The 15,952-nt window shown below is 36.3% G+C and overlaps 1 protein-coding gene across 3 annotated transcripts in view; it reads right to left on the bottom strand.

The window, feature by feature from the left end:
• MAP3K1 (mitogen-activated protein kinase kinase kinase 1) overlaps positions 1–15,952 on the bottom strand; it is a 64,336-nt gene that overhangs the window by 34,972 nt on the left and 13,412 nt on the right. The window contains exon 1 of one of the 3 annotated variants that reach the window (XM_087759837.1): positions 13,668–13,680. The exons of the other annotated variants lie outside the window; for them this stretch is intronic. Within the exon in view, the coding sequence (XP_087615963.1) occupies positions 13,668–13,678 (11 nt within the window). The 5' untranslated portion in view covers positions 13,679–13,680. Of the gene's footprint in view, positions 1–13,667; positions 13,681–15,952 lie in introns of those variants that run through there. 3 annotated transcript variants of the gene reach the window in all.

Genomic DNA, 15,952 nt, shown 5'->3' with positions numbered 1-15,952 from the left:
AATTCCTTGCAAGCCTATTTTGAGTAACTGCTAGGTGAAGAAATGCAACCCTATAACAACATATTAGCACCCTTCACCCACTGATCCATAGTGGACAGCATTATTTTCTATCAGCAGAAAGTAACAGGTGAACTGGCTCTCACCATGAAGATCCAGACTTAGGCTCTTCAGTTCCAATGCCCTCACACATATAATGCCCTCACACATATAATGCCCTCACACATATAATGCCCTCACACATATAATGCCCTCACACATATAATGCCCTCACACATATAATGCCCTCACACATATAATGCCCTCACACATATAATGCCCTCACACATATAATGCCCTCACACATATAATGCCCTCACACATATAATGCCCTCACACATATAATGCCCTCACACATATAATGCCCTCACACATATAATGCCCTCACACATATAATGCCCTCACACATATAATGCCCTCACACATATAATGCCCTCACACATATAATGCCCTCACACATATAATGCCCTCACACATATACAGAGTGCTCTGTGCTGTACGGCGAGAGCACTGTCTCCCTGTGCAATAAGGAGACCTTTCGGTGGTATCTGTCAACTAATCTAGCCACAGGCCAAGCATACAGTAACTACACCCACTTTAACAATGGCAGCTACTATTACAAATGTTTATTTTTATAAGATAACAGCAAGCTAGCATGACAAAAAAAAAAATGACAGGAAAAGGCATTCAAAACTTCTGCAAGCATATGGCTAAAAATGGTTCCGGTTTCAGTAACTCCTATTTTGGCTTCCTTAAAATCCATAGTATAGAGAAAATATGTGCAGAAATCTTATCTGATGAGGAGGGGAGTATTTAGCGAGGTAACTTAAAAAAAAAATCAATGTAGTTAGCAAGCAATAAAAAAGAATTCCATAATAACCAAATAGGTCTGTGATAACAAAGCAAGGAAGCCAATTACAGGACAGCAAGTATATGGACTGCTCCTTAACAAAAATATACCATTTTTTCTCATCCTCAGAGTGTTCCCGACTGAGATTTTATTTAAAAACTTTGCTGCATTCTTATCTCACTTGTAACAATGTACTTAAATTTCTGAAGAAGTATGCATTACTATAAATTAAAAACTTAAGTCTTGATACTAATTACCAATTACATACTGTCAGAGTAAAAATGCAGTGAGCTCACATCCCTTTGATATGGGCCTGGATAAAGGAAAAGGGGTATCTTCAGTATTTGCTTAAAAGTTGATGTAAAAATTGCAGACACATTCACATAGCGGTGTGAAAGCATAACACTAGAGAAGCATCACTTTACAAGAGCTTCAGCTTGCAACAGCAACTTGAAGTATGAGGATGTATGAAATAAGAGCTATTGGGTCAGCTGGCTGTAAGTTTTCCTATCTGTGAAACAATCTTAATAAATGGAACAAGCAAATTTATTTTTATCTAGTGATATCTATGTTGTCCTACTAAGTCCAGGTTCATGAAAGAGTAGCAGTATTTGACATAAAGTGCAAAGTCTTAGCTTAAAGAGACCGGTGGTGAATAAAGATGCCTTCGTTACCTTCGAATTGCAGTTAGGACACTGAATTCCAGTGGACTACCACCAACCTTCAGCAGGTTTTGCAGGCCATCAAGCACTCTGTCCTCTCTCCGCTTACTAAAACCACTGCTCAGTACCTACAGCTCTACACGCCAGCTCCCTGCATCCCACTTTGACCACACTAGAGTTCTCCAGACCAATGGCTTCAGTAATCATTACAGGGAAAGTAGTAAGTGAAAAATAAAATAAAAAAAGCAAACCTATACTTCCTGCAAAAAGTCATCAGATAACATTTTTGAATTCAAATCAAGTAAACGCTATGGGGGAGCTGGGGGTGGTGCCTCCACTTCTGCCATTCAGTAGTCTACCAGAAAATGCTTTGGCTACTTCTCATTTCTTGTATTTATTTTTTAAATGAAACAGCAATTTTTGATTCAAGGATAACACTTTTTAGGATTCCCATGCTTGCAGGCTACAAGAAATCTTTTCCTTCCATCAAGATTGTGTAAAGTGGTTGTTTTGCAAAAATTTGTAAAATATCATTGTACTGATCACGTCACTATGTCACTTTGAACACTGAAAGCAATTCTGTGTCTAAGGAAGTACAGAAATATTAAAAGACATGACCAACAGGACAAAATAAACCACACTGTGGAACAACCCCAAATCTACACTGATATTCACCCATCTCCCACTACTGCATTAGTCAAACATTCTGGTATATGTACTTACATGGTAGTTGGAACAAATTTGTCTCTAACATCATGTGGGACTTTGAGGCCACAAAATACATAGAAAATAAGTAGTAATATTTTAAAATAAATAATGAACTCTAGATCATGCCAACTGTATCCATGTTTGGCAGCACGACGAACAACTTCTTACTGCTGTTAAAAACCTCTTTGAAGAGGAATGGAGGAAAGTTTTCCAGAACTGAAGAGTGAATTTTTCACTGTGCTTTCTAATCAGCAGCACAACTGAATAAGAGAGTAATTCCAGTTCATAACTCCATTCTGAGATCTCCTCCCCAAGGTAACTGTATGGCTTTTGGCTGGGAAGGAGTTACAACAGTAACACAAACTTTCATATACTATTGTTATACAAAATCAAAGTAGCTGAATTTACCAATGTCATCTTTTTATTGAGCCAAAAGAATCAGGGAAGGAGGAAAAAAGTTGTGAAAATCATGAAATTTATAAATTGGAATAAGCACAGGCAATCATGGTACACAAGTTTTGTGGACATATAAGGGAGTTCAAAAAACTATAAAAAGTCGAACAATTGAAACTGTCAAAAATCTCAAAAACACTATTTCAAAAATATCAACAGTAGCACTCATGTAGTCTTCTTTATTGTCATGGATAGGTATCATATTAAAGTGACTTGTAAGAAAGCTTTTTCATTTATCCTAGCCCACAAGCACAAAAAAGAAACAACCATGGTCTTAAAAGAGGGAGTAGTCTTACATTGCTGAAGCTACAGAATAAGTATGATTACAAAAGAAAAAGCATTTACTAGCTTATTGAGACAACTGTATTCAACAACATTGATTATAAGATAAGCACAAAAGGTATTTTCAGTGGGATCATGCCAAATATATCTGTAAGATAACTGTCTGGAGCATGGGAATATAGAGATACCTGTATATTTCAGGCAGAAGACACATTTTCAATGACAAAGATCTCTCTCTCTCACATGTTATAGTCCCATAAAAAGGGAACTTAAGAAATGGAATTACAATGATGCACTTAAAATTTGAGTTTGGCTTTCTTTGGGACTTGTTTTAAAATATTTAATACTGATAATCATCAGAGACAGAATAAACAGAATATTTACTACTTTACAAGTGCACAGTGTCAGATCTTTCTTTTGAACTATCTGCCCATTTAAACTTCTTACTTCATCAGAAATTGACTGCCAGCATTCAAGCTAATAGGTTCTGATTTCTTGTATGCTGTTGACCAGTTAAGATATCAGTTACTGTTTAAGACCAGTGATATCAATTTTTCTTCAGTCACATATGACCTACAACTACTCAGATCATCCTTCAGGTAGCTGACAGAATAAGCCTGGGGCTCAACTCAAGCTTTTCAATTAAGATAGTCAAAGCAGAACTGCAAGACAGACTCCCATCGAGGAACCAGCAACAAAGGAAAAATTGGTTAAGAATTGCTATGCAGTTAGTTCATCCATGCTAAAGGTCCCCGAAAGGCATAGATAGGAAGTGGTTATTAACCATTTGTGCAGTACCCTGAAGCATTACTTCAGCTGAGACATCAGCACTCAGTGCAGTCCACAGCTTCAAAGAAAAACACACTAACACACAAGTGTACTTTCACATTTTTAAATTGCTCTCCCACATAGACCAAAGGACAAAGATTGTGTTTGTTCTGCCATAATATACACTAGGCTTTTGTGGACTACTCATGTAAGCTCATCAATGCAATCCTCAAACATCCATCTTCTGTCTACAATTGTGTTCACCCTCTACAAATCAAGTCTGAAATTTAATGGAGCAGTTCTCTGGAATTCTGACACTATCAATAAACTTACAATAAGAAATCTAAAATAACAATAATAGCAAGGCCCCTTCATGAACATTCCCAATATAAGGAAGAATGCTGGGATGCTCCCACATGAAGTTCACAATGCCTAAGTATTCATGTACAGCAATGACAAAGTTTCCTTGCTTCATCCCTGCCTTCCCACCCAAAAGAACTCATTTAAAAACTGATATAAAACAGTCAGGCTATCATGAAGCATTAATGCTTACCTGAGTTTTACAGTGAAGTGAAAGCAGTGTACTGTTTCCCTGAGACCAGAAAAACAGGATGTACTAATGCTTTTATAAAACTAACTTTACTAATAAAAATGAAGGTATACATAAAAGTAAGCTTTATCCAATGTGCCAAAATTAAAATAATTTAGAATATTTTTGATAGGTGAAACAATAACTTAGTTACACATACATGCAAAGAAGTTCACAGTTTTCTCAAACTTCTCATGATAGGTGTTTGAGAAGGTTGTATAAAGAAAAGAAAAACCTCCTATCACCCATCTGGAAGATGACATTTTACTATTACATAAGAGAAGCAAGGCCACATTGAAATTAAAATTACAAGGAATTAAGTTTTCTTTAGGCAGCTTTCTTACTACGCCCAAATTTACAGCAAGGTTTTTAAATGTCTTGATTTGCAGACTTTATTTTTCATTTTAAAACTTAAAACCTTTGTACAAAAAAATTCATATTTTTCATATTCAATTTCATATTCTTATGGAATTTGTGAAATATAACTAATCTATAAACCCTGGAGAAATGTGTAGGCCCCTGGCTCAGGAGTGCCTATTCTAGAACATAAAAACAACAGAGTCAAATATCAACATCCACTTTTTTTTTTTTACGGTGTCTTCCATCACTAAGCAGGACTTGGAGACTAGTATAACTTACGTGGCTGCATTTCATTCATTTGTATTTGACCTTTAAAATTTTTAGCACAGAAGTCTGCTGCCAAAAACATCGGCAACTGCAAGCACTTCCTTGCCCCAAGTGTTATTTTTCTACATTTCTCAGCATGCCTCCCTAAAAAATAACATGCCCAAGTGCTACCATTGTGAAGCCATTTGAAATAAGGGAAAGCCAGATTACAAGTATTTTGCTTATATTCCTCTGCTTCCTAGTTGTCACTACCACCACCACCTGATTAACAAGAACAATAATTATTAGGAGTTAGCGAGTATGGTTCAGGCAGCAGTGGAACTGAAAACATTTTTGCATTTTATTTAAAACAGCTCAAGAGAAACTTCAGTCCTGAATAGCAGAGATTTTACTCAAATTGTCCCTGCAAGCTTTTGTTTTTGTAAAGTGAAGAAGTATCACAGCTTTGATTTTCAGTTTCACATGTATCAGCACTGTCCCTGGATTTTTTTTTTTTTAAAAAAGGTCTTGCAGGGCAAGTTAAAGATATATGGGAAAAGCACGTAAACTGTGTCAGTCCCTGGTATGAGTGTCTCATTTATGAAGGGATCATAAAATGACAGTACTTCATCTTAAACTTCGTTGCTGCCAATACATTAAACATTTTAAAAATCCACACATTAAGCAGAGAGCCCGCTACACAAACCCCTGTGTACAGGACAGTATTTCCATAGCTCTGTCAAGTTTCAAAAGCAAGACAGAACTTTGGATCCTGCTGCAAGCATATCACATGTATCCCTCCCTACAAGGAAAACTTTAACACAAATACTGTTTTAATGCACAGATGTGTTTTACCCATTACCCTTATCTGCCTACATAATTAAGCTTTAATGCTGTCTCCCAACAATGTTGGATTTCAGATAGTTTCAATACAATTAATTCACAATCAACACTGTAATGACAAAAGGTAGGAAAATGTGGTCTTGCTTACAGCCACACTTACCTGCTCTCCTCGAGCAGAACGGTTTTCAGCTTACGACTTAATGTCAGGGCAACCGATGTAACACAAAATTCAGCATTAGGTGGAATGTGCAAACATGCAGTTAGACGAGGAGTCCATGCTACTGTAAAATGCCACCCTTAAATTTAGATCAAGTATTAATGAGAAAATGCAGTACAGTGGTGTGTGACTCATGAAGACTGCTGTGCTCCCCTTTTCAGGGAAGAGGCACAGCTGGAGATGATACATTGTCGGTGTAGAGCTAGCTGCTACATGAAAGCAGCAGATTTCAAACTGAAGCCTCAACTGAAAGCTTTGTTTTCTATGGAGTTCAGTCCAAAATAACTCCTTCCTGATGGCAATTTTTAAATTCAACTTCCTGGAGTTCAACTTATTAAGAAATATTAATGTTAGGCTATTAAGAAAAAAATCCTGTGTAATTCATCTTTTAAAACCTGTCATGCGTAAACACAAGATGCAACATTTTCCCTAGTTAGCTCATTAGAAAACACAAAATCAATTAAATAGAAATGTTGAATTTTAACTCAAAAAAAGGCAAGTAAAGCTGACATTATTATTTTTAATGTTCCAACTAAAGGATGTACTCATACAACAAAAAGGAACTTGGACATGTAAAGTCTACTCTATAGGCCAGAGTTTAACTAGATCAGAAAACAGCAAAATCAGAAGTACTGCCTTTTTTTGCAACATAAATCAGCTCACAGCAGGCCGCAACAAAGTTCTAAAACCTTTCAATCTACTAGTAGTATGTGACAGGTATTAAGTTATTTTAGCATTATCATGTAGTCTTTAAAATAAGCTGAATTGAATCCCAGTGAATGCTATTAAACTGAAGGTCATATAGAACATTTGTAAAACTGGAGGTTCAGAGTGATTATTGAAAAATGTATTCCATGGGACAACACAGAAGAAGTAAAAATTGCAAGTTTTTTTGTTTCTTTACTAAGCAGCTTTCAAAAATTTATGAGGAATGAAAAGTAAAAAGTTAAAACAGTCTTTCAGAGTATTCATCTGAAAGCAAACCCGGTTAAGCAAGACAGCCAAATTTCCTTTCTTATCACTCCCCCATCTGCTATTCCATACCCATTAAAGAGAAGCCAAGTTACTGCTGCTGTGGGTACTTTAAGAGTTTCGGTTTGGTTATGGATCTAATTATCAGCCATAAACATGTAAGTTTTATAGATTAAGACACTTTTAAGCATTAAAAAATACACTGAGTATTTAAAAAATAATAATCAAACAGCAATGAGTCCACAAAATATTTCTATGCGAGTAGGATCTTGAATTTGCTGCTAGAATACTCTTAGATCAAGTACTAACATTAGAACTAGAGTGATAACAAGCCTAGAAACATATTAGGTAATTTAAATGCCTATGCTCTGAATAAACAGCTCTATACACCACTACAGAGGAAGAAGGGGCCAGAAACTATCCTAACTTGGATAGGCAGCCTGTTGAAACAGTTCCATATACCATCTTCCCAGCAGCAATGTCAGTTTGAGGAGTTGCTACTCCCCACCTCGATTATTCATTTCTATTCCTCCCTACTGATGTGGATCTGATTTAAAAAAAACAAACAAACAAACAAAAAAAAAATAAACCCCACCACCAAAACACCACCACCACACATTTTGAAACTTTAAGTTGGAGAGGAGAAAATGGAAAACTGTTGAACTGGATTTCATCTCCAATCCAATTCGTAACATGGTCCTGCAACAATTTCCCAGGAAAACAGAGAGAATGGCATTTCTGATGAACAAACTTCAGTCAGTCTTTTAAGACATAATAGTTAGGTCTTCCATTTTCACAATACAGATGCACAATGATACAGATTTATTCCAGTAGAGAAGATGCCCCACATGCAGCAATGGAATTTACCACACTGGAGACTACAGTTTCATACAACGAAGAAAGTTTTATTATTAAAATGCAGCTGCAGAAGTAGGAACTACAGCCCCCCAAAATCTGAAGTTTGTTCTCCTTCAACCTGAATTTACTCAGCAAAACATCACGGGTTATGACCTGCAGCCATGAGATTAGATGTACTGGAAAGCTTCACACTCTGAAAGCAGTTAATACTACTTTTTTTGTTTTTCTCTTCAAGAGGTTACTCTCAAAAAATAATGACTTCCTTTGTTTCTTATTTATGGTAGGAAGAAAACGCTACATTTTCAGGAGAGAAAGGAGGCATGACAGTATGACTCCAAGAAAAATATAAGAGAGTTTACAGGCAACTGTAGACCCTGCGCATTCACGAGGCTCCCAGCTGCATTATCTGTCACTCCCCAGGATCTCCCCCTAAGAGCATCTTTGTAAGACCAAACCAGAAGTACACGTAGCCCAGTATTCTATGTCACACAGCAACTACCTGTGCACGTTGTGGTAAAACTACAGCAACAACCTCTGAGCAACTTCTCCCCATAGATTCTTCTCCATGTTCACCAGCAATGTGTGGCTTCAGGGAGGAATCAGAGGAGGATGCCTCCGCATGAATTTGCCCAATTGATTTTTGATCTGCTGTATGCTTTCATCTGCTGGTTTGTATGTAGACTGCACTCTAGAAACTGAAGGCATGTCACATGAAATGACCCGAAATTTTTAAAGGAAGTTGAGCTGACCTCAGGGAAAAAGAAAAAATGATGTTTACTCAGCACACCACAATACTAAAAAAAAAAAAAGCAAGATGACAGCTGAAATTACCTGTAGTACAGGAAGTTATGTTAGATACATGTTAGAGGTAAACACACGTTGTTTATTCCAATTCATATGCCACACACATATGCATACAAGTGTAGGTCAGGGAACAAAACCCACTGTTAGGAAACAGATAAATTGAAGGCCTGGGAATACAGTAACTTAAAAAATAATTCCCATAAAGACAAACACACACCCCTTGAGCTCCCCTCTTTCTTTTAAAATCCTGAAGCAAGATTTAAAAAAAGTTGTAATCCTCAAATCTACTCCTGTAAGTAAATCAAAAAGGAGGAGGGTGTTCAAGTACCCTCCTGAGTATTGAGAAAACTAGCTGGTTCACAAAGTACAGGCTTTGCTTGCTTTATTTTTGCTTTGAACAAGTTTATCTTCAGAAGGTCTTTGACTTCTCTAGGTAGAAGACATTACATGTCCTTGATTACATGTCACACTATCAGCATTAACACACAAGAATGATACAAGAAATCCCACTGTTTCAATGTTTAGAAAAAATCTTACACCAGAAATGCCATTATATACAACTGCATTTAAACTACAAAACCCAAATAATTCTCCCAATGCGGAGAACTACAGACTCCAATATATATTACCATGAGTTACACAGGTAGCGTTTCCTAGCAGTGTATGTAATCTGCTACCTTAGCTTTCCTTAAAACACCTCTCTCCCCTTCAGGAAGAGAAATGGATGAGGAAGCAGAGAAATAATATTTCAGGTCAGGATATTCGATATTGCCATAAAATGCTTTATGTATTCAATGAGTAAGTTTCACTCAAATCAAACTGGCAGATGGAAAATCCCAAATGACCTACTTGACCTTTTGGGGAGGGAAAAAGGAGAAACTGCACAACTACGGTTTATGTTAAAATTCTAAAAGAAGCTGTCCGTGCAAGCAGATATTGAAACAGCTCTATCAGTGTTATCCTGTACTTACAGCCCAGAAGAGGAGAGGAAGGCACGCAAGTTCCATTTCATGAAGGCTTTCCCTGGGGTAACTATACTAGCAATGAATTCTTAGAAATAAGGTCTCATTGCACCATGGCTTGTTAAAAAATGACTCTTAAGTCATACCCAAACAAACCAGAAGATGATTATCAATTACTACAAACTATTTAAAAAAAAAAAAGCGTTCAGTTAAATCAGTTTCCTCGCAAACAGTGAAGCTAAAACAGAAACTCTGTGTGTTTGTGTCTTGGAACATGTTCTCGGGGATCTCAGCACTTCTTCCTGCTCTAGGCATTGCAGTTTCTGACCAAGCGTAAAAAGTCTGTAATTTCCTGCTTTGCAAAACTATCAAAATGCCTGTTAAATGTCGAAAAAGTGACAGTCAGACAGGAACAAATTACTTTACATACATGCTGATAGTGTTTCATTAGCACACTGAAAATGGTACCTCAGCTATGAAGGAAAGCTGGCAGCAGAATTAAAGATAAACAAAACTAAAAACAATCTCAAATTCCTGAAGGCATCAACAACAAAAAGGAAATCTCTTCCCAAGGCCTAGACAGAACAAGACCTGACATTAGTCAAGAAAGATGCATTCTCATGCTCTCTTTGAAACTTTTTTGTAAAAGGACAGAAATTTCAATACACACATTAAAGTTATATTTGCCATAACACAGATGGCATGAGGACAGAGACAGTTACTAACGGAAGTTAAAGAAAGCTTCATAAGGACTCCTTCCCTTGCAGAAGTGGGGAATGAAAAAACATTTTGCAGAAGTCAGCTGCATGCTTTCAGTTTCTCTTATTTGGCTAAGAAAAAACCCTTCTCTTTCTTGTTGTAGCATGCAAAAATCTCTGTGAAACTTAGTTCATGGGAGGCAGAAATCTGGAAAACATAAGTTATTTTCAAGTGCTGTTCTAACATCTGAGCACATTTTATGAAGCAATTCCTTTTCTATGGATTGTTACATTGAAAAAAACAAAATGGTTGGACAATGTAGAAATACAGCTGTTTGTTTCAACAATTATAAAAAGGGAAACGTGTGTGACAACAGTCTTACGTGAGTTTTGCACTGAATTGTGAATAGCACAGTACACAGCTGACTCAATTTAAAGTACATAATCATTAAATAAACTTAATAGATATGATCAGCACAGAACTGAGTTTTACTATGCTATATGATCTGTCACAATTCAGCTTCTCCTTAGATGATCTGTTGAAGTAATAAACAATTTACTACACTAGAGCCATTACGAACACAGAGTGTTTTGCTGCAGATCAGGACTTTGCTTGCTTGCACTGCAGAACACACTCACTGGGACCGTTCTTTGCAGTAAGCATTTGGTTACTTTGCGCCAAGTCCACAGCAAACTCACCCTCCACTAAAGGTTCAGCTGCATGATGTAAGCTAAAAAAACCCACAAGGCACTTGTTCCCTGCAATTTATCTCAGCAGACTTTTACAGCAGTATTTTTAAAAGTTCATCTAGGAGCAACAAACTCAGATCTGCCTTTTTTTTTTTTTTAGGGAGAGTTGTTTTACAGTTCACAAAATGCAAATATTTAATAAAATTATTCTCTTTACAGCAAAGAAATCTTGTGTCATTCACATATAATACATCTAGTTGAAAGTGGTACAGTAAAGAAAACATTAGCTAATTTGGGATATGTTACTATGTAAGCAGCAGCTGGCTGTTCCATTTGCAACTTACCAGCTCCAGTTTCACAGTGCTATAGAGAGTGAACTACTTACATATCCGTGAGGATATGGATATCTCTTATCCATAGGACAGCATACCATACTCTCTCCTCAGTCCAGGACCCAACAAGCAGAGAGGTATTCACAACTCTGTAACAGCACTAATTTAAAAGCAGTGTTCTTGTCGAGAAGAAAGCAAAGCATGAAATTTAGCCCATGCACGAGTGCTGCCAACAAAAATTATGATCAATGTGTGAAGCCAGCTAGTTATCCGGAGTTTTTACTGTCGTTTACTCAATTAAAATATCTGTAGTTTTTCTCCCTTATGAAGGGCAGTAGAATTCAGAGGTATGAGAACAATAAGCAAAAATGCCTATGTCTAATTTAACACAATGCACAAGTGCCACTAGTATCGGGGGTAAGGGGGAACAGTTATCCTTGTCTGAATCTTTTTCTGGTTTCATATATTCACCAGTTAGTACAATTATAAGCAAAGAAGATGATATTCCACTGTATACCCCTTCAGTGTTTCACAAATTGATTTGATCATTAAAAGCAAGGCTTCTAGTGTAAAACATACCAAAACATACTGTTAACTTGCCACCAGATCAAAAGATGTTAGAGCTATGTTGGTATTAATGGCAGACCCAAAAATCAATCAAGCAATTCTATCTAAGCAAGCAAGCAAACATTAACACTACCTGGAAGAAAGAAATGCAAAAAAAAAGTCTTGAAACAGTATCAGAGAAAGTTAAAAGAAATCACTCCAATATCCACGCCCCGACACCTCAAAAAAAAAAACGAACAACCCTAACCCAACCTATATATTCTTTCCTTGCACTTTATTCCATGTATTCAAGTATTTCATAACTGTCACTTGTGCCACAGAGGTACATGCCCAAGCTTGCTGGTAAACTCCTTGCTTATTAATAGGCAAATAAATTGAGACTGAAGCACTGTTTTTCCAAGAAGTGCTGAAAATCAGACCTAGCGATGATCCTTTGACATTATTTAGGCATTTTTGTGAACTAATTTATGATATAGGCAGTTATATCATTCTGTCTTAATTACTACACTATTCCTCATTCCCATGAGCTGGAACTGCACTACTCAGCAATATTTCACTTGTTGAAACCAACCTATACAGCAGGCCTGAAAGGCATCCTTACTTCTGCTGGGTCCAAAATTCTCCCAACTGAAATTGACTATGTTGCTGTCTAGGAGCAAGAGGAATCTGCTTCAGTTTTTCCCCTTTCATTTGGAATAAATCATTTCAAAGATTTAAAAAAAGGAATAAATACTAGATTGAATCGGTGGAACAAGTTTAAGTTATAACTTCCATATTTGTTTCCCACTTTTTTTAACCATTTCTCTTTAAAAGTGGCTTCCAGATTTCTCACTTCATAACAAATCCTGCCTGGTGTTTTTATGCCAGTGTATCTAGGACACCTTTCTAACTTGCCTATGAAATGCAATGTAAATGGTTATCTGATGGAAAATTTCATACCAATCTGAAGGTTAAGATTTATGCATCTGCAATGAAAGCAAACAGCATAATTCTACAATTTCTTTTATTTTAAAACCTTAAGAAAATATCCCAGAAATAATAAAACTAAGTGCTTTGCAGGACCTCCTTGGTAGCAGACACTATTCAAAAATACTTCATAAATTTAAGGGGTTTTAAACAACAGTATTATACCTAGACATGGGTGTAATTAAGGAATAATACGCACATTATGTTTGAAAATATGAAAATATGTTTGAAAGCCATCTATGTCATTTCACACCTACATGAACAGCTTTATTTAAATCAGCATCCCTTGGCTGTCTGTGCTTTCAGGAAAAAAGCCAAAATCAGAAACCCACCTCCCAAAATCCAGTACACCTAATTACAGAAATATTTTTTCCTTAACTTTCACCCTACTGTTTAGCACAGTGAAGAACAATGAATGGCAAATACTTGAAACATATGCGTACAACAAAGGCAAACCCAGAATAATAGGCCATAAATGACAATGCTGAACCAGCTCCAGTTTCAGTAAAGCCAAGACTTGTCTTTTTTCCTTTCCACGTCCCACCGTCAGACACAAACCCCTACCAACACAGACTACAAGTTTTGAGGCTGTCTGAGAAACCATTTTGTCTTACAAAAGGTCCAAAAGCCTGATTGTTTGCAAGCGTTGCCATTTCATTTGGGGACTAACCTAGACGAGAGTTCCTCAGTCACTTCACAGCACTAAATTCACTAATTGAGATATTTTCTGCACTGCAGTTTTAACAGGAATTTCTGAAACTAATGTATACATTCCTGCAGCAAGTTTTTACTTCAATTTATTACCAGTTTCTCATGAAGATTCTCCAGTAGTTTTGAACACCACGATGGCCTATAAATAAGAAAGACACTAAGTGAATCTGTGCTTTCAAGCATGTCATAATCTAGTTTCCAGAGCTTTTCCAGTTCATTTTAGTTCAGTGGTCTAAGAGAAGGTCAAACTAACGTTGACTGAATCTTGTATTTCTGCTCAAAACCATCTTATAATTTCTTCATGCAACAACAAATTCTGGTCCATTAAAATGAAGACCTTAAAAAAACCTTATTGGTTTTCGAATTGGTAAATAAAAGCCCGCTAGTCTCTCTTCAAAAACATTTAAAGCACCTCAAGCAAGTTACATATTTTGAGAAAAGTAAAATTTTGCCATTATTATCGGAAGATTCTTAACTACGTCCAACTTCAGATTAATAATGCAAATAACATTTAATATTGTGCACTCAATCCTAAAAAAGTCAGAATAAACCACATCACTTTGAGCAAACTGGCTGATAAATACACTGTTAATTTCTTCCCACTTTCAGCTTCAGAAAAAGAGGGCATTACATTTCTGAAGAGGGTGAAAGACTACCAGTGACTGTTGCTCTGGATTGTTCCCCTCCCCGCCTTCACATTACAGAGCTTCTCAATTCATATGGAAGTATCCATAGGAGCAATTTGGTTTTCTAAACAAAAAAAAAATGCCAAGCCTCCCAAAGCTGTTACCAAATTTAGGCTTCACATTTAAGTAACTAATGCTGTATTTCAGCTGTATTAAAAATCCAACCTTCACTTTCTGCATAAGTAATTCTAATCAAAGAGGGCATTGTAAAGAAAAAAGAACAGAAGATGCATTAATCTCCAGAAAACACATAAATCAAATACCAGGAGAAATTCAGAAATATTAATTGAAATTTAAAAGAAATTTGAGTAACTCATCTGGGGTTTTTTGCATGAACATTCACAGAAAAATATATTAATCTAGAAAGCGGCAATAAAAGACAAGAACGTGTTTTAAAACTCCAATATTAAAAAAACCCCACTGAATAAGGGATGACAGTTACTTTGGAAAAAAGCCTAATCATGAGGAAAATGAGACTACAACGAATGAGAATCTAACTGGATATGAAAAAATGAAGAAGTCGCTACCTAGAAGTTTTGGTATGGTTTGTGATCCTATTCAAGTACCAGCATGTACTTAAGGCACAGGTGAGACCCAACTTACCTAATTGTTTTTTGATTTTTGGATTTGATAAAGCACAACTCATTTCTGTTTGAACTGATTTCTGTAATTCTCTGTACACTCAATTAGGTTAAGGTATCTTCACATTGTAAAAATCTAAACTTGCATAGCTCAAAAGAGTGTCTACCTTTGTGGCTTTATTTTTTTTCTTCCTTCTGAAGCAAGTTATTAGTTGTTCACTCTTTGTACTAGAGTCATTAGCCCAATCTACAATTTTTAAACTGACTTAATTTATTTGCAAGCAGCCACAACTGTGTTACTCAAAATTAAGTGAAATGAAAATGAAGAGCTAATTATCTTGGAAAACACTCATTCTTATTTGGAAAGATCAAATTGTGAAATCTGCCTTATAAAACTTTCCTCCAAAAGTTTCACAGGTATTTTTTCCAGGAACAGTCATAAGTGAAATCTCAATAAGTTGCATGTTGTCCGCACTTCCACAATCTATTTGAGGATTTAAAATCAGAATCCATATAAAAATCAGTAGTAACCTAAAGCAGAGTGGCATTTTTTTAAGCAACACATTTAAAGATAAGAAAAACTAAACACAAACTAGGACTGTGACTTGAAGCAGTAATACCTGCTCTAGTAATGAAATAATCACAAAAATGCAGGAAATAAGAGTGCAAGGTTTCACTGAACAAACTTAAAGGGGAAGTTATCCCCCTTGTTACAGAGGAAATATCTTTCACCCAAAGGAAATCAGTAACAACTGAATCTGAAGTAACTCCCTGAGGTGCTACCAAGAAAGCTTTTACTGATCAGCTGTGCTTCAGCATATGAAAAGATAAAGCAGCAACAAATTAAACAGGTGATTGCCAAGCAGTCTGACCAGTGTGGCAGATGAACTAGTTTATAGTATATTTGTGATCACCCTGCTGTGTTACGACTCCTCTGAATAGACTTTAAACCTTAGTTAAAAACAACTTGTGTTAACGTGACATCTATCTAAGATGTAAGAAATCTATCCTAGAATTTGTCTGATTATTACAAATTCATAATCCAATTTCATTTTCTATACCTTGCTACACAATATAAGTTTTACTTTGGAAGAACGAAAAAAATGGGAAA

Source organism: Nipponia nippon, unplaced genomic scaffold, assembly GCF_047370975.1.
Source record: "Nipponia nippon isolate SJK-2023a ecotype South Korea unplaced genomic scaffold, ASM4737097v1 scaffold_20, whole genome shotgun sequence".
NCBI lineage: Eukaryota > Metazoa > Chordata > Aves > Pelecaniformes > Threskiornithidae > Nipponia > Nipponia nippon.
The sequence above is the reverse complement of the archived record's forward strand: the minus strand, read 5'-3'. Positions and strand labels throughout refer to the sequence as shown.